The sequence below is a fragment of the Phyllostomus discolor genome, chromosome 7, assembly GCF_004126475.2.
Source record: "Phyllostomus discolor isolate MPI-MPIP mPhyDis1 chromosome 7, mPhyDis1.pri.v3, whole genome shotgun sequence".
Taxonomy (NCBI): domain Eukaryota; kingdom Metazoa; phylum Chordata; class Mammalia; order Chiroptera; family Phyllostomidae; genus Phyllostomus; species Phyllostomus discolor.
Genome location: NC_040909.2, coordinates 97,966,199 through 97,991,524, shown reverse-complemented (window position 1 = coordinate 97,991,524; position 25,326 = coordinate 97,966,199). Strand labels below are relative to the sequence as shown.

The 25,326-nt window shown below is 42.1% G+C and overlaps 2 protein-coding genes across 3 annotated transcripts in view; one reads left to right on the top strand and one right to left on the bottom strand.

The window, feature by feature from the left end:
* GGH (gamma-glutamyl hydrolase) overlaps positions 1 to 3,856 on the top strand; it is a 28,733-nt gene extending 24,877 nt beyond the window's left edge. The window contains exons 8-9 of the mRNA XM_028533908.2: positions 921 to 1,058; positions 3,115 to 3,856. Coding sequence (XP_028389709.1) covers positions 921 to 1,058; positions 3,115 to 3,236 — 260 coding nt within the window. The 3' untranslated portion in view covers positions 3,237 to 3,856. The remainder of the gene's footprint in view (positions 1 to 920; positions 1,059 to 3,114) is intronic.
* A 15,245-nt stretch (positions 3,857 to 19,101) lies between these two features.
* NKAIN3 (sodium/potassium transporting ATPase interacting 3) overlaps positions 19,102 to 25,326 on the bottom strand; it is a 536,750-nt gene continuing 530,525 nt past the window's right edge. For both annotated transcript variants that reach the window (XM_028534034.2, XM_036031160.1), the window contains one exon: positions 19,102 to 23,540. In XM_028534034.2, the coding sequence (XP_028389835.2) occupies positions 23,531 to 23,540 (10 nt within the window). In that variant the 3' untranslated portion in view covers positions 19,102 to 23,530. The remainder of the gene's footprint in view (positions 23,541 to 25,326) is intronic.

Here is a 25,326-nt window from a genome sequence, read left to right as displayed (position 1 = left end):
CAAGTTCTTCCCCATGGTGATCATAGCTATGATTTCAAAGTGAAAATAAATAGACGGGAGGTTTTTTCCCCCCAATTAAAATGAGAAAAGGAATATGTGAAGAAGAAAAGATGAGTATATAAATTTTACAGAAGGTAAATATCTATACTCAAAGTTTTAAAAAATCATGGACTTTTAAAGACATGTATAAAGATAGAGCCAGTAATATAACGACCCCCCCAGGTACCTGTCTTAGGTTTCAATGACTGTCATCACTTATGTGGCCATTCTTGTTTCATCTCTACTTTTTGTTTTTTGAAGTAAATGCTAGGGAATCATCATTTTTATCATGAAGGTATTTAAGAATTCTAAAAATAATTGAACTATATCACCAAAAATCTTTCACACCAATTTTAAACTTTTACAAACTATTTTAAAATTGGCACCATGAAGTCGTGAACCGTCCCAGAGTCTGAGAGAAAGCCACAGTTCAGACCGTGGCTTCAGAGACGAGCTGGCTTGCATGAAAGGTACCAGACGTGCTGCTGCAGTTCTGTCTCACAGGAATAGGGCATCGTGGGAGGGGACGGAAATGCGGTGTGAAGTAGGGGGAGAAGAGACCCATTGTGGGAGACATTCCATGTGCACTTGACTGGTGAACTAGGGTATATTCAGAGGTGCAACTGCTTTACTCTACTCTGATTATCTAGTAAAATGAATAATACTGCAAATTGTAAAAGATTGAAAATCAGCAAAGTACTGTATTGTGAATTTTCACATGGACTGTGAACGGAAATTCTTTAGCTTGTGTCTGAGAGTGTGCACAGTTTTACTTTGTCTGACATAGTGAGTTACAGTATTTTTACATAGGACAGAAAACGTAAGTAACACTGTAGACATTCTCACCACTTAATACTTACTAGTTTGTGTTCTTCGTGCAGGATACAAGTATCCAGTGTATGGTGTGCAGTGGCATCCAGAGAAACCTCCTTATGAGTGGAAGAAATTGGTTGGCATTTCCCACGCACCTAATGCTGTGAAGGCTGCATTTTATTTTGCACAGTTCTTTGTTTCTGAAGGTAATATGTGGGTATATATTTATCACTCTATTGGTGTCGTTTTGAAGAAAATGCTTTCATCTGAACTTTTGTATACTCTTGCTCTGCAAATGCACTGTTTTGAACTAAAAAAAATCACATGAAAGCCCTGAAATCGAGCTATTAGGCATTCAGAGAAAACCAGGACAGTGATTTTAATTCACAGTATTGTACGCTTTAAAGTGGGCTGAATTCTTCAACAATAGCACGAGGAACGTTGATTTTTTTTTCTTTCTTGAATACTTTTTCTTTAAGGTTCTCTTTCCCCAACGAGTCTTCTTTTTAGGAATAATGCTTTAATTATAACATGTCCTGAGAATTAGGTATTTTTTCAAGGCCATTATATAAACTGAGTATATATTTGTCCTTCTGTGATTTTAAGGCCGCCCACCTATAGGCCTTGGCACATTGGAAAAAGTTAACAAGCTTTGCTTGTTTTTTCATGATGAAAACAGACATATTCATACTGTTTGTGGGTAAAATTGAGAACTTAGTTGTGGGTGTGTATGTTTTAGTTGAGCTAGCCCGAAATAAGACAGAGCTACAAACAACTTGCGAGGGTCGGGCCTCACTCGGGCGAGGCATGGCCGTAGAAAATGTCTGCGAGCCTTGCAAGCATCTACCTCCAAGCTTGGCTGAAGGTTTAACAACTCTCCTGCCACACTGGCAGGTAAAGTACAGTGCTTCTTCCTGAGTTCACTCTGGATTAGACCCCATATTAAAAAAAAGTTCTCCCACGTGTAGCATTAGCCCCACTAATCATCTTCATGCCCTGTGTGTTGGGTAAATGACAGCAGGGTAGAGTAGTTTGCTGCAGTATTTTCCCTTGGCAGGCTATCACTTGATCTTTATTTTCCAATATCCTTCTTTTTAAACATGCCATAAAAGCCTGTAGTTCCTTTACCTTGACCTTAGGGTAAAACCTGAGCCGTTGCCTCCTTACACCCACATTTGACCCCGTCCACTTCTCTGTGCCCTGTGCTTCTCCTATTTCTGCCTGATCTGTGTGAATTGCTTCACTTCTTCATCCACCTCAACTTTGCCCATTTCTCCATCCTCTTTACTCTTGAGGCATCTCAGTGAAGAGAGGCTATAAAGACATTCCCATCTACGACTCTGTGTGGTAAGTGGACTGGATGGAATCGTTAGGACCTTGCCCTATTCATAGGAGTATCTCCATCCCTGGGCTCTGCATCAGATCTCATGTGCAGTAGGCACCTAGTAAGTGTTTGATGAGTGGGGCGTGAGCAGCACATTCTTGGCTCTGGGGCGGGGCAGGTGAGCTGCTGTGTCAGCCACTCTACTTCAGGTGCTGCTTTCTTTGGGGAGAGTTCTTCTGTAAGGCGTGTTTCCTCTTGGGTGGTATTTTCCCACTTAATGCCAAGGATAGGACAAAGTAATAAAGTAGCCTTTCAAAAATTATGAGAGGGGACCCCTCACAATATGGAACTTGTTCATAAAACATTGTGCATTTATTCTTGCGTGTTTAAACTTTAGCCACCTTTAAAGTTCTCTCCATTTGTTGCAACACCTATTGAGACGTTTTTCCCACTGCTCAGAACAGTTTTTTGAACTCAATGATTTTGATGCCTTTTTGTGCTTCTGTTGTTTTTTGTTTCACCTCTTCCACATTGGTGAAACATTTCCCTTTGAGGGCTTTTTTCATCCAGGGAAACAAAAAAAGTCACTCAGGGTAAGATCAGGTGAATAGGGAGGGCGGGGCATGGGGGTCATGCCTTTTCTGGGCAAAAACTGCCGAACACTCAGCGTGGTGTGCTTAGGTGCACGCGTAAGTCACCCATCATGAAATGGGCAAACGCTTTGAGGGTCTTCCAGAAAAATTCACTGAAGCTAAATGCAGCCTCTCACAGCAGTGCCAGCTGGTACGCTGATACAGGTGGGTTCCTAGAACACTGACCTAGTGGGGGAAGCCTGTACTACAAGGGGCCTGCCCTCCACAAGATAATTCCATTTGGGGGGGGGGGTCCCCTAGTATATCCTGACTTTTAAAAAAATCACATTTTTCTTTCTTTTGCAGCTCGGAAAAACAGTCATCATTTTAAGTCTGATGTTGAAGAGAAAGAAGCACTAATTTATCAGTTCCATCCAGTTTACACTGGAAATATTTCTTCATTTCAACAAACTTACATATTTAATTGAAAGCTTTCAGTATGTTAACGGAAATTTTGAATAATTCCATGATGAAATTGTTTTACTATCTTGATACTCATGACAGTAATAGCCACAGAGATTTCTTTTCTGTGATTTTACTGGTTCTGAATTATCATTCAATATATTTGATTATTTATATCAAATTTGATAATCAGTGAGGCAGATAATCATAGTGTATTTCATGTAAAAGCTTTGATCTCAAAATTAGAAAAAAATTTATTGAAAATACAAATATTTTTTCTGATTGATGCTAGAAATAAATACCACCCCCTACCTAGCCAAACCATTCTTGCTGAAGCCTCGTTAAATCCTGCCTGTAGTCTGCTGTGGTATCTGTCTTTTTGAGTCTCAGGAGTATTCAGTGTGGTGTGTGTACTGGGTGTGTATGTGTGTATACATGCACCTATATTTCCCCTCCTGCTGTTAGCTCCACAGTGAAAGCAGAGTCTGTGTCTTGAACTGTTTTATCTCCCACAATGTCCAGCACAGTGGGCCCTCAGTAAGCCCTTGTGACTATCTGTGAATGAACTTTGTTCCATGGAAAATAATTTGCAATCTGTCATACATGTATTTGGGTACATTTAAATAAACTTGTCAATCTTTGCTTTCCTCTCTCACTGCTCACTATTCCATATACTCTCACAAATTCCGAAATTTAGTAATTCCTTGGGGGCAGCCAAGCAGTTGGATGAGAGAGATCATTTTTGGAGCCGTTTCTGAGACAGTGTTTATGCACCTCTTCTCCTTGGTCCTTCTCAGCTGCTGCTGGAGAGGTGGAAACATGAGCACCAGAGAGAGGGGTTGGGCAGGAGGGTGGGGGAGATTAGGAATGTTTTATGTAAAGAAAGGTGAGAACATAAAGCTTTGCTCTTAAGATAAACCATAAGTTTTGGACAATAAGGTGGGCAGAACAGAAATCGAAAGGCATTAACACATTCAGCTAAAACGGACTTTGGTAAAAGTGTGGTGCATTTAGATTTTTTTCCCATAAGCATGACAACTCTTCATTAAATCTTATTGTCAAATGTGCCATTTCTGGCTAGTTTCATGCCTCTCCCCACTAGAAAAAGGTAGTGACACTATTCTTACTCATACTGATTTGAGATATTATAGATCCTCTTGTCTCTTAAGTTCCCTAACAACATATAATCCTGATTCTGCCATCACTCATGATGCCGTGTTATCCATACTTCGGCCCAGGGATTCTGGCTTCTAATTGCTCCCAGAGGCTCTCACTGGGCTCCGTTGGTGATCACCACAAATGCAAGAAAATGTGAACCATCATTTGTTTTTCACTCATGTCAACTCTTTTATTTTTCCAACTGTGTATATTTTTGAAGCCTTTATGCTGGAATCGTTTTATTCCAAGAGTGGAGTCTCTTTCAGAGTTGGCAACACCGCCATCTGCCACACACTACCACCTGCCCAGAGGCTGCGAAAAGGCCTGAGGGCAAATGGGATGAGCAGTGCCATTCAGGCGAGGGGTGTCTGCCCTCTGTCCCTCATCCAGCTTGGCTTAACACTGACCCAAGGCAGCCGACATTGCTACATAAGTGGAGGCAAGAGAGGACGTGGACTAGAGGTGCTTGCTTATGTTACTGAGCCCTAGGAGGCGGTGACGGCCACACCTAGAGGAACTGCCTGACACATTGTGTGGAGCCTGTGGAAGGAGTTGAGTGACTACTTTGGGTGCTAGTGGCAGGAGGCATGGAGGTTAAAAGATCGATGTTGCCACACCGCTGCCGCACTGTGTGCTGTAGACCAGAGGTGACACTGCAGTTGGGAATTGAGTAACAGCCAACACATGGGCCCATGTGTGTTGCTCAAGTCCAGGGGTCATGGTAGCTTGCCAGTAGCCCAGATTCCTGAACTTGTCTGTGTCCATCATGAAAGTCATTTCAAATCAGCATATCAACACCATTCTGGCTGCCCAGTCTCATTCAATCCCATGAAAGAAATACTGTGCTTGCCAGGAGGCTTTTCTGGAACTAGAGTCTGGTCACAGGACCTGGCATAGTCCCGTAGGCAGGAATTCCAGAGCTGCTCAGGGCATCTGGCAGACCTTGATGGGGAGACATGGGAATCAGGGCCCCTGGTGGTCTGGCTAGGCTCTGCCATGGTTGGCTTCTCACCACTGAGGTGCACTAATGAAATATTGAAGGTAGTTGCTTCCTGTGACCAGGCCCCATGCAGGACCAGGTCCAGGTGTGGTGTACCTAACACAGTTGCACCTCTGGCCCTCCCCAGTCCCATGCACTAGAAAGGTCCTCAGAGCACTTTGAGAAGGTACTCAGCATGTAGGGACCCCCAATGGGCAAGATCTGGAGCTGGGGCTCCACTTGCCTAAGTCTAAGTGTGGCACTCTGCCTGGCTCAGTAGGGACCCAGTGACAACCGCTGCTTAGAGAAGGAAACACGTAAGAAGTATTAGAAGGTTTGTTTCTGAATACAAAGTATGGGTGCCACACTTCATACTCTGCTCATAGAAGATGTCCCTTAAGTCCCAGGACTCTTGCACTAAGACCGTTCATGGCTCCAGTCAGCCTGCTCCTGGAGCTGGTTTGTCAGCTGAAACTTACTTGCCCCCGCTTCTGCTCTAGAGTGGCGCTTTAACAGCTTGTGTGCATAGGAAACACCTAGGATCTTGTTAAAGTGCAGATTCTGATTCTGGTTGGTGCCTGAGATCTGCACGTGTAACCACCTTCCAGGTGCTGCTGATGCCACTGGCCAGCGGGCTATTCTGAGTGTCAGGGAGCAGACTTTGTCAGCAGGACAGGAGCAGAGGCTGGAAGACGGTGGGAGGGAGGGAACATGTAGATTAGGAGAAGGGAAAGGAAAAAAGAACAAGAGAAGGACTGGGTCAGGGCGGGGCTGCCTTCTACATGGATAACGTGAATCCTTCCCATGGCCTTTTACTTATGTGGAATACCTCAGATAGAATGGGAATGTTGGACTTAAGGACAGAACCTATCACCCATTTCTATTTAGCCAGATCTATCTATCTTTTTCCTTCCCTTCCCTTCCCTTCCCTTCCCTTCCCTTCCCTTCCCTTCCCTTTTCTTTTCTTTTCTTTTCTTTTCTTTTCTTTTCTCTTTTCTTTATAGATTGGGGAAAGAAGGGAGGGAGAAAGAGAGGGAGAAAAACACCGATGTTCAAGAGAATGGTTGCCTCTTACATGCCCCCAACTGGGGACCTAGCCTGCAACCCAGGCATGCGTCCTGACTGGCAATCAAACCAGCAACCCTTTGGTTTGTAGGCTGTCAATCCACTGAGCCACACCAACCAGGGCTTAGCCAGATATTTCTGAATACCCATAAGTGTATGTGAGTAATCTGGCAAGAGATGTTTTATGTAGGGATGTGGGCTGTGTCCATTTCCAGACCGCAGAACAGGAAAATCTCTAACCTTGTCAGGCTGTTTCCATGTCGGGATGGGTTAGGATGGTCCTGTAGCTTCTAAAAGTACAGTGATAAGTCACACAGGCCCAGAACTCTGCAATAATGGAACAGCCCGACATACATGCTGTGTTACTTACCAGAATAGCAAGAAAATATACCACTTTGCTCATATGGGAAGAATTACAAAACAAAGGTCTTTTGCTTATTGGAGACAGAGGCTTTGATCTTATTTTGTTTGTAATTTTATTCCACTTAACTTTCTAAAATGAATTAAGTTTTTATTCTATACAACATTTCTCACTCTAACAGTGATTTAAAATGAAGTTACTTTGCAGTAATGAGTCAGGAACACTAGATGTCAGGAGAGAACCAGCTGACAATGTTTAATAGGTTGTGTTTACATGCAAACATTTGAAACAGGAGATTTTAGGAGGTTGACAGAAACCTAAAGGAAATTGAGTAGTATAATTACTACATTTATTTAAATACTAATGGTGTATGGCATCATTATGTTGTACACCAGAAGCTAATATATGTCAATTATATCTCAATTACAAGATGCTAATGATTGTATAAATATAAATTTATACCTAGTACCAGATGTTTTCTATTCTGATTGATGAAGAGTTCCTGAAGGATCTGATTTTAAAAAAGCAAACACAATTTTAATAACTATTAGGGGTCAGGTGCTCTTCTGTACATAAATCTGTGGACTGCCTACAAAATTCCAGTCCTCCTTTCTCTGCTGCCTAACTGGGCAACTGCTAGGCTAGAGTAGTATTTTCTTGGGTGAGCACAGAACCAGAGTGTCATATAATGCAAGGTGCTCTGGGGACACCCACTGGGGAGGCACTCAAGTGAGAACATCTACTGTAAGCAAAATACAGGTAGAAGCACTCTAACCAAACACTGACCTGGCCAGAGATTTCCCCCTACAAAGTTTCTGCACAGAATGTGCTCTAAATCTCATCAAAGTTTCCCTTTCAAATTTAAGGAAAGTCTTTAATCATGAGTTTTTCTCTTGGACGTGTTCATGTTCACATAAATTTAGCACTTTTAGATTTTGAATTCTCTGACATTTATTGTAATCTCATAATTTATCATAACCAAATTCCGAGCCAGCCTGTTCTGCTCTAGAGACACTTCAGAAGCCACCGCGGCCCTGTAACGTCTTCTGTGGTGCAGGATTCAGACGCCCCGCCGCTGGCAGACACCGTGTTTGCTCATGTCTGTGAGCTCACCATGCCCACCCATCCTCTGCCTCTCCCCTTCACCGCCTGTCTCCACCTTGCAGAGAACTATCCGATGTAATTTTATTCACTTGCTCTTGTAATTATTCTCTGCCTCCTCACGGGAACATAATTCACGTGGCGGCGGAGACTTGACTCTGACCTGCATGTGTGGCTACTGCCACTTAAGTAACTGCTGGGAGCTGTGTGCTCAATGCCAAGAAACGCCTGACTGGCTGAACTTGAGTGTACAATTGGGTACTGTACTTGAGGGATGAATTACAATATTTTTAATGGAAATTTTGACTACACTTAACTTTTGCTTTATGCAGTCACTTTACAACTTAATCCCCTGAGTCAGATTTGACTCTCCTGTAGAAGTTGGTGCCTGTGAGGCCACTTTCATAAAATAAATAACAAAAACCTGGCAACCTGAAGGTCTTTAAAGCCTCTGATCACAATTAAAGTGCTGATGTCAACAACTTCTAACAGCAAATATACTGAAAAAATATACTGGGCTCACCATTTCAATTTAAATAATTCAGCCCAAATAACATGAGGCTTTCTTGCTTCCAATTCAAAACCCTTGTCAGCTCAGCATCATACACAGAAAAAAACATGAATCTAACTCCAAGAAGCTCTGAAGAATAAAATAGGTATTGAGTTGAAGCTTTGATTTTACTTTTGTATGAGGCTATGAGGGAGGGAGTGATCGCATTGGTCTCCTTTCCTTTCTGCCTTTCTAAGCTCTCACCTAACCTTGCCTTCTTCCTCCTTCTTTTTCCCATCTCCCCAGTCTTCTTTCTTTCATGACATTTCTAACATAGATCAGGGTAGCTTTTCTTGGCTTTTTCTTGGGAAACAACGCTGCTTCCACACTCTCCACAGCAAAGCTGGGAAGTGTCCACCAGGTGTTCCTTTCTCTCGCAGGTGCAGGCCGAGCAGCCTCCCCCCGTGGGAGCCCTCGCCTGTGCCACGTGGGAGTCCCCCTCTGCTGCCGGCTTCTCAGCCGTGCTTCATTCTCTCGGCTCCTGCCCTGCAGCATGCTCAGCCATCGAATGAACTGAAGGGTAGAGAGGACAAACATCTGAAATACCCACACCCTGTGATTAAGCATGCCACGCCCATCTGCTTGTGGTTTATTTGTTTAATATTAAAATGCTCTCAGCTCTACATGCACCAGCTGCTTTTCCTCTATGTTCACCAAGCCCGGTTGCATTGAGCACCTGTAACGCTATTTTTCTTTATGTCATTAAGGAGGGGAATGCATGAATGTAAATACCAATTAGAAAGCTTGAGTAGTTTTTCAAATTTTTCAATCGTGCTGCATTATTATTCTAGATCAGTCTACTCTTGGAACAATTTTACAGTATCATCAAAGGCCTACTCCAATATTTAGATCCCAAATGACAGATTTAATGGCCTTAGTTAACACCCCAATGATGTAGGCTTAATTTTATGGCTCACCTGTTTTTGCTGTTTACTTTCCTGAGCTTCGGCCAAGCTGAAGAAACTAAGAAAACAGTGATTGATTGTCCATGAAAGAAAATGGCACCTTCCCTCGTAAAAAGAAAACCTGGAGTCTCCTAACCTGGCACCTGCAAAGACTCTCCACATAGGAGTGGAGGAAATAAAGACCCACGAGCACCATTCCCAAGCCCAGCCCCAACAACCTCCTCAGGAAATCACTTCTGCTGCTTCCTTCTCCCTCTGTACACCTGGAGGCAGAGACTCCAAGGCCATAGGTGAGGCCAGAGCACAGCAGGAGGCCGGGCCCTGAGTTCTGCTTGAGGAGGGCATCTCAGGAGGGTCTGAGTTTGATGCTCTCATTGACTGGGTGTTCGTTTTCTCCTTGAGTGGTGTCTGCCGGCAGGATGCTGTAATATGCAGCTACTTACGTGCTTCTGGGTAAGAAGGTATAGTATTCAACTTCACTATATAGTGTTCCCCAACTTTAAATAAAAATCTTGTCCTTAATTAGGTCAGAGTGTTCTTTGTGAAACCTTGAAATAAAAAAATAAAACAGAAGTTGGCTCTGCATGCTAGAATGTACCTCCAAGTGCATTGGACTCTGCCCGTGGCCTCCAGCCCTTGGACCCCAGGCGACAGCTAAGGGGAGCCATGGCTGCAAGAACTCATTTTGGCCTTTCACACTGGTGGGGGTGAGGTGGGGGAAGGAAAAAGGGAGGGTCGAAAGGGGCTGGCGGAGGAGTGAAGAAGATTAACATCCGTAGGGGACTTACTAATGTTTCGGGGCCTGTGCTATCTGCTTCACTCATATTGATCTTTTCCCACCAACCCAATGGGATAGATGCCATCCTCCTCCTGTGGATAAGGAAACCCCGGCTCTGAGAAACGAATATGAGGAAGGGAAGTCAGAGAAGAGAGGGGAGGGGAACAGTGGCTGGAGTGAAATCTGCTGTTACCCTAAGGAGCCCCTCCTGCCCGACGACTCACACCTCTTTGCTCTGAAGACATTTGCTCTGTAACAGCACCTGCAGCTCCAGGAAATTGCTTCAGCTGCTTTTATCCCCCAGGACACTTTGTTCTTTAAGAACTTGTTCAATGAAAGAACCTAAAAAGATGGCATTAGGTGAAGATATCCCGTTTCTTGTCATCACAAGGACGGCAAAGGCCGTGCCAGGCATCATGAGCTCTGATCCATGTAGGTCCATGTAGGTCTTCACAGGGCCCCTTCACACGGCCGTTAAAGGAGACATCAGCTTCCAGGGAAACTCTTTTTGAAAGCACACTTACTGATTTTATTTCTGCATAATCTGGAAGCAGAAATGTCTTTTATGATTGAATTTTCCTTTTCAACATATTGACTAATGTCAGGGGTTATTACATACTACAGTGAGCTGAACAAGCGCAGGCTTCTCTCTGTGTTGGCGTGGGTGTATTCTCGAAGGATTAAGATGACAAAGGAAGGGAGGAGTAAAATGAAATTCATGCTTAAGTAAGAGGAATAGTTCAGTACCCTCGTTCTCTGCCGACAGTTCAGGTGTTCAAAGAGGCTCCTGGTTTCTAGAATGTGCTGGGTTTTGTTACCCAAAGGCATTAGCAGTAGAGGTGATTTGACTTCCCTACTGCCAGTCAGGGCCTACCGCCCCCCAGTGGATTCCTGTGGAATAAAATGTCAACTTGCATTGCCTGAACAGCACCCTGAATCTATCACTCCCCATGTCCACCACCTAACCTTTTCTTGCATGTCTCTTCCGCACTCACTATAGTCATGCACTGCAGAAGGACGTTTCATCCAATGGCGTACCGCGTACAATGGAGGCAAAAAATTTCTATCATCTAGTGATGTTGTGGCCTTGGTAAGGTCGTAGGGCAAGGCGGGAGGTTAAGAAGAGGGCCAACAAACATCACCTGTGAGGGTGAAGTCAGACTGGCTTTAAGCCACTGGTATCGTATCACTGGTACGATACATGAAAGTTTCTTTCAAGCTTTTCTTTTTAGGATGTAATCCTTTTATTTATCATCAAACCTCAGTAAAATTTATTAGTTCCAAAAGTTTGTTTCAACTTGGCTTGGGTAATAAAGAGCACAAATTCCTGCTTTGGGAAGAGGTTGCCTGGAGTGGGCCGCAAGGACGAGAAGTAGTGATGAGAACGTCATTACCTCCCCAGGACACCTGGGTGGATGGTGGAGTCTGCAGCCCCCTCAGAGATGCTTTGAAATTCGTGGGGAAGACACTGCACTTTCCCGAGACATATAGCCTGAGACTTCATTTTTATTTGTGTGTGAAATGGAAGGGTAATCCCTTTAAGACATACACCTTTTCTAAGCTTAATATAATAAATGCATACTGTAATGTGGGAAACATTAAAACAATAGCCATCTTTTACTTCAACGTACGTTTTTATTAATAATTGAAAAGAATATTATACTGCTAACTTATTGTAAATGCACCCAGAATCAAAGGGTCCATAGTGACATAAAAAATGTGTGTAGTTTCTATTAAATAAGACTTTCTGGTCACTTTAGAATGAGTATAATATACAGGTATTATATGCACACAAATGTAAAAAGGAATTGTGAAAACTGTTACCAGTTTGTATAAGAAAAAAGACTTTCATTTTTCACAGGCTATCGATATCATATAGGATGGTTCCTAACAGGATTTGACTTTCTAAATTAATTCACCTGGTAGCTCAAAAATCTGTAGAAAAGAAGTTAATATACAGTGAAGCCACAACAGAGTTACGGGGCAGTAGAAATTCATAGTGGTACAAAATATCGTTCAAGATTTTTATATCAAGTTGCAGTATCAAGATTGAGACTCATCTTGGTTGGCAAGCAATGTGAGAATTATTCAAGACTGAAAGTTTATCTTTAATGACTTCTGCTGGTAAAATGTTAAAGGTTAAAAACATGTAGAAAACGACAGGAGGTGCCATGTCCTTGCCTTTCTGTCCTTACCAGCAGATCCTTGCTTGCCCTTGAAATAGAATGAAATGCTACAGGTGTTTCCAGTGTTTCCCATCAGAGGGCAGAGTTGGTGGGACAAACAGGAGCGCAAACCGAGTTCTGTTCTGTTGGTCACGGCAACAAAGAGACTTAAAGTCATCCTCTCCGTTTAAATACGGCTTTGTGCTTTCAATAACAATACAACATAATGTCTAGTATGTTAGAAACAATATCAAGAAACAGTTTTGCGTTGCATAAACCTTTGTGATTATGCCATAGTTGTGTGGGGACGGCTTTTAGCATTGCTTTTGCTTCTTTAGACAGGTGGCAAACCCGCAGGCCGAATCTGGCCCTCCACCTTGTTTTATTCAGCCAGGCACCTTGTTTCTTCCCGGCAGCAGCACCCGAACTCTCGCTTACCTGCTAAGGAGTAGTTGCATTTATACAGTCCTAAAATCACATTCAGCCCTTTGAAGGCAACCCAGAGGCTGATGTGGACCCCGGTGAGAATGTGTTTGACACTCCCATTTTAGTGAGTCCCCTTACCTGTCTGTTCTGGGCTTCATGTAAACACTGGCCCATCAAATGGGCCCTATGGCACCGCCCTCAGGTCACCACAGGTGTGACTAGGAAATGTCTGTCAGTGTCACTGAAGCACACAGCGGCTTTTGGCTGTTGGGAGCTTAGACTTGGTGTTTTTTTGTGCCTATTCTGCGGTCCTTCAGACTTGCTTTTTGGTTTGTTGATCATGGCCGACTGCAGTTCTGGCATCTATTATTCTGGTCCCCAGGCACAGGGGGCTCATTTGCTCACTTACCCTTTCACACGCAGTCACAACAGAAAATGGCACATGTCTGCCCAGATGGACGTTGTGGTCTATGACCCAGGGAGACTTCAGTTTTATAGAGGGAATGGGCATGGTATCTAGAGGTTGAAGTTAAGGGAAGTAACTTATTGACAACCTGAAAGCTACTAGGATTGCTTTTGTAAATTTCTCATATGTATTTGATCTGTTTTTGTCACTCCCCTAGCTTCTTGCACAAAGTGGATGCTCACTGAGTGCTTGTTGAGTGTGCAGGGAGATGGAGGGAGTTGTGAATGGGCTCTTCATCCTCACACAGTGCCTCACACACAGCCAGCTCTCAGCGGGGATGTATCGAAAAAAGGAGCAGCAGCCACAGCTTGCAACCAATGGCCACTGGCACATGGTGTGGCTTGAAGGATGTCCTCCAACCCTGTCTCACCCATGAAGCTCGTTTACCAATGATATTCTGGTAACTAGCTTCAGAGGGACTTCAAGACTGGTAGCATCTTCTGAGTATTGTCAGTTGTACACACCAAATGGCAAATCAGATTTAGCCATGAATGAAGAAGAAACTATGTATCCCAATGTGATGTAAGCTGCTACTATGAAGCGAGAAGATTCCCCTTTATACAGTGATAATAGGTCAAGAATGCACCAGGAAACAAGTTTGTTTTGGTAAACGAAGGCAGGGGGGTAACTATTTCCCATGGAAAAAGCGTACCACACTCACGTTTTCTGCAAAAGCAGAAATATCCCTTTGCTGTGAAATATCCCAGGGCTTCTGATGTGTTTGCAACTGAAAAAAATCAGAGCATTCTACCAGAAGAGAAAATATGGCAACAAAAAAGTGGAGGAAAAGCTATCATAGGGGAACATTCCAGGGAAAAATATCAAGGCCCTCAGTCTTGAAAATCTAATCTAATTCCTTCCAGAGATATTTTCTCACTAGAACATGACTCCTATTCAGAATGTTCAGGGAATATCTTTGGTATTATTGATACCTTCACCTTTTAAATATCTATGCATCTTTATTTTAACAATTTTGGATGGAGAGATTTCTGCATTGCTCACAGGGCAACATAATGTTGTGCAGGTTATGTGGGCACAGCAATGCCACATTAAAAGGGTTCCCATTCACAATTCAAAAGAACCTATGTACCCCAATGTTCATAGCAGCATTATTTACAATAGCCAAGTGCTGCAAAAAACCTAAGTGCTCATCAGTAAATGAGTGGATCAAAAAACTATGGCACATTTACACAATGGAATACTACGCAGCAGACAGGAAAAGGGAGGTTCTACCCTTCAAGACAGCATGGGTGGAACTGGAGAGTATTATGCTAAGTGAAGTAAGTCAGGCAGTGAGGGACAAATACGGTATGATCTCACCTATAAGTGGAACCTAATCAACACAACAAAGAAGTGAGCAAAATAGAACCAAAGACATGGAAATAAAGACAAACTGACAGTAACCAGAGGGGAGGAAGGAGAGGGATAATGGGGGAAAGAATTGGAAGGGTCATCAAGAAACAGTATAAAGGACCCATGGACAAAGCCAAAGTGGGGAGAGGTTTGAAAGTGGAAGGTGGGGGTAGGTAGGGCAGGGGAAACTAATGGGTGGGGTGTGGGGGAGTAACTGAACAATAGTAAAAAAAAAAATTAAAGAAAATAAAGGGTTCCCATTCAAATTATAGACACTGAAGGTCCATATGGTTATTTGAACAAGTTTTCAGTAGATAAAAGTAAAGCATCTTATTTAAATAAAAATCAGTAATTAACATAATTTTGGGACAGATGAAAGAAAAGTATCTTGAGTAAGGGGTTCCTGTTCCTAATTCACAATAAGTGTTTTTATTGACAATCTGGATTCACCAGAATATGAACAAAATGCTTTTCTTTCTAACCAACACTGTGTTGCCCACAGACCCTAAGGATATTTATTGTCATTTTAAATGTCCCAGGACAACTGTGCAGTAGAGTGTTCTACTAATTTTCTATTTCTGTTCTTTAAGTTTGAGCATATTTGATTACTGCCTGCATTTTGCTTATAGTATAACATTACTAGCTTTTCTAATTTTCTGCTTGTAATATGTCATGTGATTGAACACTGTTTTTAAGATAATTAGAATCGTGAATAAATGAACAGTAAGTAGGACTTAAAAGACTTAAAACAAAGGATGGAAAAGCTTTTCTATAGCAAAAAACCTCAGGAGTGTGAGTGTGGATTTTATAAACTTGATTGAGATGGTCAGAGACCTGTTTTGTGTCTTGGCTCCTACTTCCGCTGTGGATGGATGGGGGAGCAGAGTTCTTGTCACATGCAGGGTGTCCCAGAAAAACTGGAAAGGTAAGCACAACTGAGAAGACATTTTTTTTTGTCATTTTGCTCACAATGGCAGAGATTCCTTAGTGTTTTCAGATCAGAAGGTCTCAGTGGGAGTTCTCACCTTGGCATTTCTACTACAGGATGAGAAATAACTTTGTCATTCCCAGGCAGGCATTTTGCTTTAGGAACTGATTTGTAAATTAATACCTTTCACTTTAGATTTCCCCCTCAGGACTTACAGGCATTTTGAAATGTTAACATCAAATTCCCTTCCAGTTACACAGGATAAAACTGGGATATCTGTGGCTTTTAAAGGAAATGAGACCTAGACTTACTGCAGTCATCACTGATGCTCCCAATATTTCACGCTGCCCACGTTTTTCACATGGCATCTTAGATTTTCAGGGAACCTTTAATGAAAGCTCCATTTCTTAAGAGGTTGTAATTATCATGTGGTCCCATATTTCTAGATATGGAAATGTGAAGTGCAGGCAGAATGAGACCAAGGCGGGTGGGTGGTTGTGGGCCCTAAAACTAGGGAAAGAATCAAACAAGATCAGGAGTTCACCTTCTGAACCCTACCCCTAAACTTCCTTCTTGACAAAGATTAATGGGACCAATGCGATCAAGTTCAGAGACTTTAGACCAAAGACTTTGCGGGCCTAGGAGCACAAAGAGAACTCCACGGAGGGCTGAGAGATTTCGCTTTCTGGGTGAACTTTAGATATTTGAGTTTTATAACCTATGGCTTTTCCCTGAGATGTTAAATAATCCAAAGATTAACCAGCTGCCTTTTTTTAAAAAAATCACCACACTAAACAAGTGGTATGAAAATAATAAAATGGATTTAATGAGTATGTTTGCTCTGTAAAAACTAGTTAAGCCTGCCACATGAATCTATGAATCTTCCCAAATTCCATTCTCTAAAATCATTTAACTTGGTACTCTATACATTCTATTTTGCCTAGAAATGTCTTGCACAGGAAACTATTTTTCTTATTTAGAATGGTGGCAAAAATGAAAAGCCTTAGAAGAACTTAGATACATAGGTATAGGTGTTGATCGAATGAATGTGTCCAATGTGACATTGTACACCAATAAAAGGCCTGGCCGGGCCAACAGGCGGCTGCACAACACAAGTTCCATTGAAGGACTCAGAAAGCTGACTGACAGACGCACACAGCACTCCATTTGCATCACAGGATCTGAAGGTACTGGCAGGCACTGCACTCCCGGCTCTTGGTTTCACATTACATCAGGGCCCTCGTCAACTCTTTTGTAAAGCTGCATTCAACGACTGCCGTTTAAGGTTTAGAATAGATTTAAAAAGCCAGAAAGGAAAGGGAACAATTCCCTTTAAAAAAGAGGTTTCAAAGAAATGAAATATGTGAGGCAGTTAAAAAGTTACTTTTGGCAATCATTTGTGAAATCACTTCCTCAGAAACAAGTCTTTAGAAAGACTGGCACCCAGCAGTTGAAAGTAAACTGTCTCTGCTGGTTGACAAAGAATCACGAGAAAGCTTGAGTTGGGCAGAAGGATAATGTTTAAACCATGAGTAAAGACAGAGGAAGGCAGGCAAACGTGAGCTGTTTTGTTTTTTGAGAAGGAAGCAAAGAGTAGTCAGTCATCTGAGGTCTGGAGTTTCTCATTCGCCCTGAGAAGACAACATGGCATGACAAGAGCCCATCGGAAGAGGTATATGTGACCCTCTGATGCTCAGATCACAGAGGAGGAAGCGTGACAGGGAGAAGCCAACGGCAGGTGTCCACCTCAGGAGTTCTGAGCCTTGATAACCGGGGCCAGAGCCCAGGAGAAAAAAGCATTGGACTGCAGTCAACAGCCAGTGCTGTGTTCAGTTGGGACTTGTGGCAGCTGGCGTAGAGGAAAGAAGACTGGACTGAAGGCTTGCCCAGCACAGCCAATGGGACATGGACAAGCCACTGCAGCTATCACCAGCCTCAGTCGTCTCCTCTGCCAACTAAGCAAACGAATTGCTGAGGTCCCTTTCAACTGTGCAGTTCGACCCAGCAGAGAAACAGCATGTGGCCCTAGGCATCTTATTTCTTTTACCTTTCATTCCCTAAAATAATCTCATATTACTTATTGTTTAGAGAAATGGGTGTATGGAGCACTTTAACAAAGTGATGGTTTAGAAAGGGCACATCCCAGGGTTGAAGTTCGTGCACACGTGTGTGCACAACATGGATAAGTCAGTCAGCCTTATCTCAGTCGTCAGCGGCAGCTGCCAGGTTTGCAGGCAGAAGGTATTGGGAGAATGTAATCAACGCTTTTCAGTGGTTGCAATCACTTCCTGGGATGTTTTAAATAAGTAGTGCCCGGAAGATTTCAAGATTTCTCTGTCTCTCTGCCTGTCTCTGTTTCTCTGTCTCTGTCTCCCTCTGTCTCTGTGTCTCTCTCACTATCACACACACACAGCCTAGGAAGAATATATGGTAAAACCTGCTTACAAAAAAATTCCATGATTTCCCTCAATTGAATTTTTTCTGAGAGACTATGTATCAGTAATTTAAAATACTCATTCCACTCTAACCAACATTATGTTTTTGAAGAAAAACAGGTGATGGGAAACACAGGCCCAACTTTTACCGACAGAAAATGACAGGAAGGAAGGGTCATGTGCTTTTTCCACTGATCTGTCCTGCCCCACCCTCGCTAGTCATCGGTGTCCACCACATGTTTGTTGAGTTGCGTAAAAAGAAAATACTGACACTCCTTATCAATTCAGAAAAAAGGTGCTGCCGAGATAAAGTAGCTAAAGAGTTATGACCATGGAAAGATATTTTTGTAGCAGAACAGTGAGAATCAAGCATTTCATTTGATTAGCTCTTGTGTTTAAAATTCAGTTTTAAGTAAGGGAAAGCTAGAATACTCTCTGAAGAATTACAGAATCACAGAAGGATCTTGCATCATAATTTTTTTCTTTCTAAGAAAAAGGGTAGAAATTCTCATTTCACAAGGTCGATGAATAATTCTTCATAGTACTGAAAAATACATGTATTTTTCTATAATGTATTATAATTGAAGTAGGTGAAAATATTCCCAAAATCATGCCAACTAATTTGAACTGTGTGGCAGAAACTGCTAGGCATTTTTAAATCTACATTTCCCATTCTTACTGAGAAACGAAGCCCCTAACTTTTAGATGGGCCTAAGGCTACCGAAAATGAAGACTATAATTCTGAGTTTTCCTTGCAGCTAAATTTGAGATGGAACAAATTTGTGCTAATGGGATATAAGCAAAAATAGTGTGTGCAACTTCTGAGACATGGCCTTAAATGAAAGAAGGGCCCTTCTGTGCCTTTTTTCTCCTTTTTGCCTGGAATACAAAAGCAATGGCTGGAACTTTGGCAGCCATGTTGACTCATTATGACTTTGAGAATGGCAGGACGCATAATGAAGCCACAAGAGGGAAGGAGCCTGGATCCCGAGTTCAGCTCTTTGCTGACTATCTCCAGAATTTTGAAATGCGAAGAGATAGAGACCTCTATCTTATTTACACCACTGCCATCCATCTTTTTCTTTTCTTTTCTTTCTTTCTTTCTTTCTTTCTTTCTTTCTTTCTTTCTTTCTTTCTTTCTCTCTTTCTCTCTTTCTCTCTTTCTCTCTTTCTCTCTTTCTCTCTTTCCCTTCCTTCCTTCCTTCCTTCCTTCCATCCATCCATCAGTTTTATCCATCTACTACAAATGGCATTTTTTTCTCAACCCACAATAAAGTTTTTTCAGGATGTAAAGAGAGATGCCACCCACAAACTATAAAATTTTTGAGAATTCTGTTTTTTGGAGCATTCCTTCCAATAAGTATATTCTAATATTTAAAATAGATTTGCTCTCTTTTTGCATCGCATATCGTGCCACTACATGAGTAGCATTTTCCTTCATTAGTTCTCTTTTTCAGGCATCACACCCTTAAGTTGTGGGCCTGTTTGTCATGAATATCTGCACAAGGTTTATACACACTTCCACACACCTTCTATCCAGCAGAAATTACAGATGGCTCTTCCATGGGAAGGAAATGTTAAAAAAATACAGATATTCAAAGTTGCTAAGTTTAAAAACATCAGTTATTTGTATTTTTCTTACTTAATTCAGTGATCCCTTGAAAACAGTTACTACTACCTTGGGCTAAAATATCAAGTTAGAACATTTGAATTCTAATCAACTGTAAGGATTCGCCTAGTTACTTACTAAGGTAAATCAGAAATGATAAATTAGTGTTTGCTTTAAGAAATAATTAGCCAGAATATTCATTTCATAGTGAGCCCACATTTTACGATACTATACATTTTTAAATTAGGTCTGAAATAAAGATGTGTTAATTCTTGGCAAGATTCCTTTCTAATTTGCAAAGGTCAAAAAGAGCAATTTTGGTCTGTATTTGATAATCAGTTCCGAGGAGGCATGATAGTTTTCCTCGGCTTTGCAACCTACATTTTAGCTGATTCTAATGAAGACAAATTCCTCTCAATCATGAGTGTCCCATTCATTAAGTGAGACAGATGGCAGCCTTGCTATATTTTGTTAGATCCAGCCTCTTGAAGCTGTCTGCCTCCCTTATTTAGAAAATAGCAGGGCTTGTTTTTCCGAAGTAAAAAAAGAAAGAAGTCAATATTTTGCTAGGGCAAGATGTCAAGTAATCTCCAAAACAAGTGAGCCAACAGCCTCTCAGATGTAGAGTGGTACGAACATATGCTTTTCAGGGACACACACACTCGTATTGCATGGCAGGCAGAAGCCTAAGATACTTGGGGGCATGCTAACTTCAGAGTTTTCCCTAAAAGAGATGTTTGAGATATCTTTCATGATGACTATAGTCTACCCCTTGACCCCTGGGAATTCTCTAGCCAACCCCTATCCCCCGTGACTCCCCTGCTTAACTTTTCCTGCTTTAAAACAGGACTGGAAGTGGAAATAGATGTAAGGTAAATTGGAGAGCATCCTTGCTCCACACAGTGTCAGCAGGAGACCCTTTAAGAAAGGACAGGTCATTGGCACAAGATAGAAGACACAGGCTGGGGCAGAGTTGGCCAACGTTTATAAGACACATAGTCAAGGAGGTTCAAAGAGCAAAGAAAACAGTTTTAATTTTTCCCTTCTGCACTCCAGCCAGCCCTAGGGATTCCTGGGCAGTGCATGTCCTGTCTTCAGCTTTACCAGGACCACTTCTGAGGAGAGCACGTGAGTCTGGAGGTGCCTGTCTCAGGATGCTGAGAGGTTCTGACAAATGAGTACAGGCTAGGGGATGTGTTCATTTTCCCTTCCTCTGACCACATTCACACTTCCACATGGCGAGAACATGGATGTAGGGAACATGTCTTTGTTAAAAGCTCTACTGCACGAGGTACCGTATAGAGTGGATTCCCTGGAACACAGGCAAAAGCTGCAAGAACTGGAGACACTCATTCTGCAGTGAGCCTCGTGACATGTGACAGTACTGGGTCAGAATCCCCCAGGCCCAGGGGACCTGTGGTGCGTGACTGTACAGTTCTACACTCTTCATTCTTTTGTCTTAAGTCAACAGGACCTCTAAGGAGTGGCCTGGACAAGGAGCGGTGTGGGGGAGAAAAGGGGGCTGGAGATGGGGAGGGAGGTCTACCTAACTTGTTTCTGATGAGTGCAAAATTTTTGGAACTTCAGAATTACCATTATGGATTCCTGAAATTGGGGATTGAAACAATTATAACTTAATTATTCAAGTTATATTATTTAAGTTAATATTAAGTATTAAAAACCAAAGCACACACACCATCTTAAGTAGTTGCCTGTGTTGAATTTCCATAGAAAAGTCACAAATGGAAGGATTCCTTCTCCAGGCTCCTACCTGCACTGAGACAGGCTCTACGACTCCACGGTGCATCTTAGAGGAATGTACAAGTTCACAGGAAGATGAAACAGCAATAATGTTTGTATGGCACTACTTCTCGAAATGTAAGCTAGGTCTTGTTTGGGGGTGGAGGGCATAATAATAGTTTAGGATATTTAGGTATTAATTTTATTCTTCTGACTCATTTTCTATGTTTTTGATGTTCTATTAGCTTTCCCCACAATAACAAATGTATTAGTCTTGGAATTTGAATATCAAAGTTATTTTTTAATTAAGAAGTGCAATTTGTACTCTGCACTATTTCTAATCACTCAAACATGGGCAAATTTTTCAAGCTACTTTGTAGAAAACATGGAAGAATTTGGCATTTCCATGGGCTTTGCACAGCACTTGGGTATGTAGCAAGAGCTCCAGATAGGGTCCAGCCTACTGTTACAACGTTACATTAACAACAGCCTCTTCCGGTTGTGAGCCACTTCACAGTTTACAGGGTGTTTTGTACATTTTCATCTAACCATCACCTCGGCCTTGGGAGGTAGGCATTATAGCTTCACTTTACATATGAGGAAAGCTCCAGGGCTGAGGTGTCTGATAGTACCCAAGACCACAGCGGTGGACCTGGGACCCAAACCCCACTCTGTGTCTTCCAAATTCTCTTTCCTTTGTCCATAGCTCTTGCTCCTCTGTATACATGCAGAACCCTGGACAAATCCCCAAAGTTCCCTAGGCTTCAGCGTCCTCTACTGTACAACGATGACTTGGATTTGACTATCTCTCAGGTCCCTGCTAGCTCCTCTTCACTTTGGATTTGAGGCTATTCAGTGGGATGAACAGTGAAGGGGTTCAATGGGTGTCAGGGGACTGAAGGGGCACTGTCCAGAGGCCTCCCCAAAACTCACCATGGTTGTCATGAACTTGGAGGAACCAGGGAAGAATTTGTTTGGTACGTTCTGATTCTTAAGTTCTGATTCTCATGGAGTCTCATGAAATATGTGGACTCCACAAAAAAGAAGAAAAAAGAAAACTCTACACATGAAAAAATTTGCATATAATTTTAGATGGTATATAGACTGTCTTAGAAATATATAGGCCAAATTAACAACTTCTGGAATAAATAGTGCACACATACCCCTTTCGGGGCCCTACAGGAGGCCTCATCGTAGTATTCACACAAAGTGAGCAAAGCTTATTTTGGCATGGGACATAGTAGTTGAAAGATATGAAGAGAAAAAACTGTGGTGTATTTTCAAGACATATTTCCCCCTCCATGGGAAATTATGTTTCCGATACTAATTTCTTGGTTTTGGGAATGGGGTAGGAGAAAGAAAAGTTGGTGCAGAACAAATATAAGTATCTCCTTGAGAGGTATTTATAGACAATTCCACATAATTTTAATGCTCCTTTTGACTAACTTCAGAGCAACATGGCTGATTACAGAGTTACGGTTGTGATTTCTGTCCCGCATGCCCACAGGCTGTAGGTGTAGGGCTGACACCAGTGTCAAGACTGGGATAAAATGTGTAAAATGTGATCCTCAGAGATACTCATATTCCCTCCAAAGGGGGAAAGGTGTTTTACTATCATTTCACTCTTCCACACACCCGTAACACATATTTTTCAGAACATAAGCATAACAAGGTATCATGCAAGAATCTGAATTTTTTGATTGCCGTAATATTATTCTGGGTTTTGGGAAGTCTAGAACAAAGGGGAACTCCATGCTGGTCTTGTGGTATTGAAAAACAGGATCTACATTCAGTCTGAAAGCTGGATTCACTATTTGTACCCATTTTCATCTGTCTCAGCATCTAACTTCCTGTCTACTAACCCCAAGTAGCGTCTGCTAATGCAAACTCCATCAGGCCCAGGATAATTGTGGCTGTCAGCAGCCCTGACTTAACACCTCCACAACACAAACCGGTATTTCTCACAAAATTGTCTGTATGTTTTCACAGCATTTTTTTCCATTTTGCATGCCTCATGTTAAATACTGTTAAAAAATTAAAAACCATTTTTTTTACAATTTACAAGTATTCATATAAGAAAAAATTACTAAAAAATACCCATCCAAGCACCTACAACTCATCTAGCGCACAATGCTAATAATACATAGGCTGTGACCGAAGAACTCCGTGATTGGTTGGAAAGCAGGGAAGTGCAGTCCATTGTCTGGAACAAAGTGAGACATGATGCAGAGAGGAGCTGTCAACGGTGCTTTGCTTCCTAAGTCAAGTTCAGCAGCCGCATTTCAGAGTCAATGTCATTATTTATTTCGACCTAAAACAGAGAATAGGTATTGCTTTAAAGAACTTCAAAACCAGCAACGAAACATCCTTTCTAATCATCCAGGTGGTTCAAAATGCAAATCAGCTTTTGGGTGTGCCTTTACCATCTGTATCTAGGGCTATCCTTGTAGCAACAAGGAAGCTAAAAAGCAGGGCTTCCTCCTTCTCAGAGTAGGGAATGGCACACAGGTGGGAACATCGGAGTGCGGGACAGGTTTCTCAGGTTCAACGTGCCAACCACACAGCAATTGAGGAGTGTTGTGAAGGTACTGCCTTTGGTTGCTGTGAGGTAAAGATGACAGAGTAGTATTGTGTCTCCAATCTACTAAGACACAGCCTTAGCCTAGTCTTCCTCCAGCATCCTGTTGGTTGACTGCTCAAGAATCGTCCTGGTCTGGCTTTCACATCACCTAACCGTTGCTCCCTTATATATACCCCATCCTGTGTTGGTTAATTTTATGTGTCAACTTGGCTGGACCACAGTACCCAGATATTTGGTCAAACACCAGTCCCGATGTTACTGTGAAGGTGTTTTTTTTTTTTGATACAATTAACTTTTAAATAAGTAGACTTTGAAGAAAGCAGATTCCCACTATAATGCGAGTGGGTTTTATTCAGTCAGTTGAGGGCCTTCAGAGCAAAGACTGAGGTCGCTTGAGGAAGAAGGAATTCTGCCTCCAGAGCTCTGCCTTGGTACTCAAGACACCAACATGAGCTCTTCCATGGGTCTCTAGTCTGCCGACTTTCCATGGCGGTTTCAGACTTGCCGGTCTCCGCAATCACTGTCTGTCTGTCTGTCTTCCTCCCTCCCTTTCTCTATACACATCCTACAGGTTCTGTTTCTCTGGAACACACACTGTCATCCCCAGTCATTCTTGTCCCCACACATTTGACAAAGATGCTGTGCATATTTCTGATTTTATACCAGACAGTAGCCTTTGCAGGATACAAACCTCAAGGCTCTGTCAGCCACATAGCTGGCACTTAATAAATATTTATTGAATACTTCTGCTCTTGCTTTTTCTCTCATGAGAAAAGTCATAGCTGATCTAAATCTTACTCATCTTTGAGGTTCAGTTGACATTTCTTCTCCTCTGTCAAGACTTTGGCTTTGACCTCAGCTGCTTTGCTTTCTCATCCTGCTCACAGCAACTCTTACCCAACTGCTGAACCCCATGTGGAGCTAATGGCATGCAGCTTCACCATTAATTGTGCTCTGACTGTTTCACTCAGGGAAGTAAGCTTCCTCCCTCCCACTAAATTATGAGCCTCATACCTGCAGAGACTGTGCTTTACACTTACGCTATATCCCCACCTAGCAATTGTCTTCCATTAAGTCAGTTCAATGACTCTATCTCTATGGCGTAGAATGGACTTTTAGTCATAAACTGAAATAGCTGAGAAAACATCCAGCTTTCCAGTTTCCCTTTTGGTAGTGTCTCTCCCTGTAAATTCTGTTCCATCCTGCACACCTTAGGAGCCGGAGTCCTTCATTCTCTCCCTGTCTTCCTTCCTATTCATTTTCCCGAGCTTTTATTTCTCTATACTCTGGAAAATGTAGCCCTGTGTCCATCCCTTTTAGCTTGTTGTAGTTTAAAAGGAATTTTTTTTACCTTTTTAAAAATTTGCAATATACCTGCACCATCTTTTAAAAATATTTTTATTTTTTAATTACAATTGACATACAATATTACATTAGTTTTAGATGTATACCCAGGGATTGGACATTTTATCAACTGATCACCCTGATAAAACTAGCATCCATCTGACATCATACA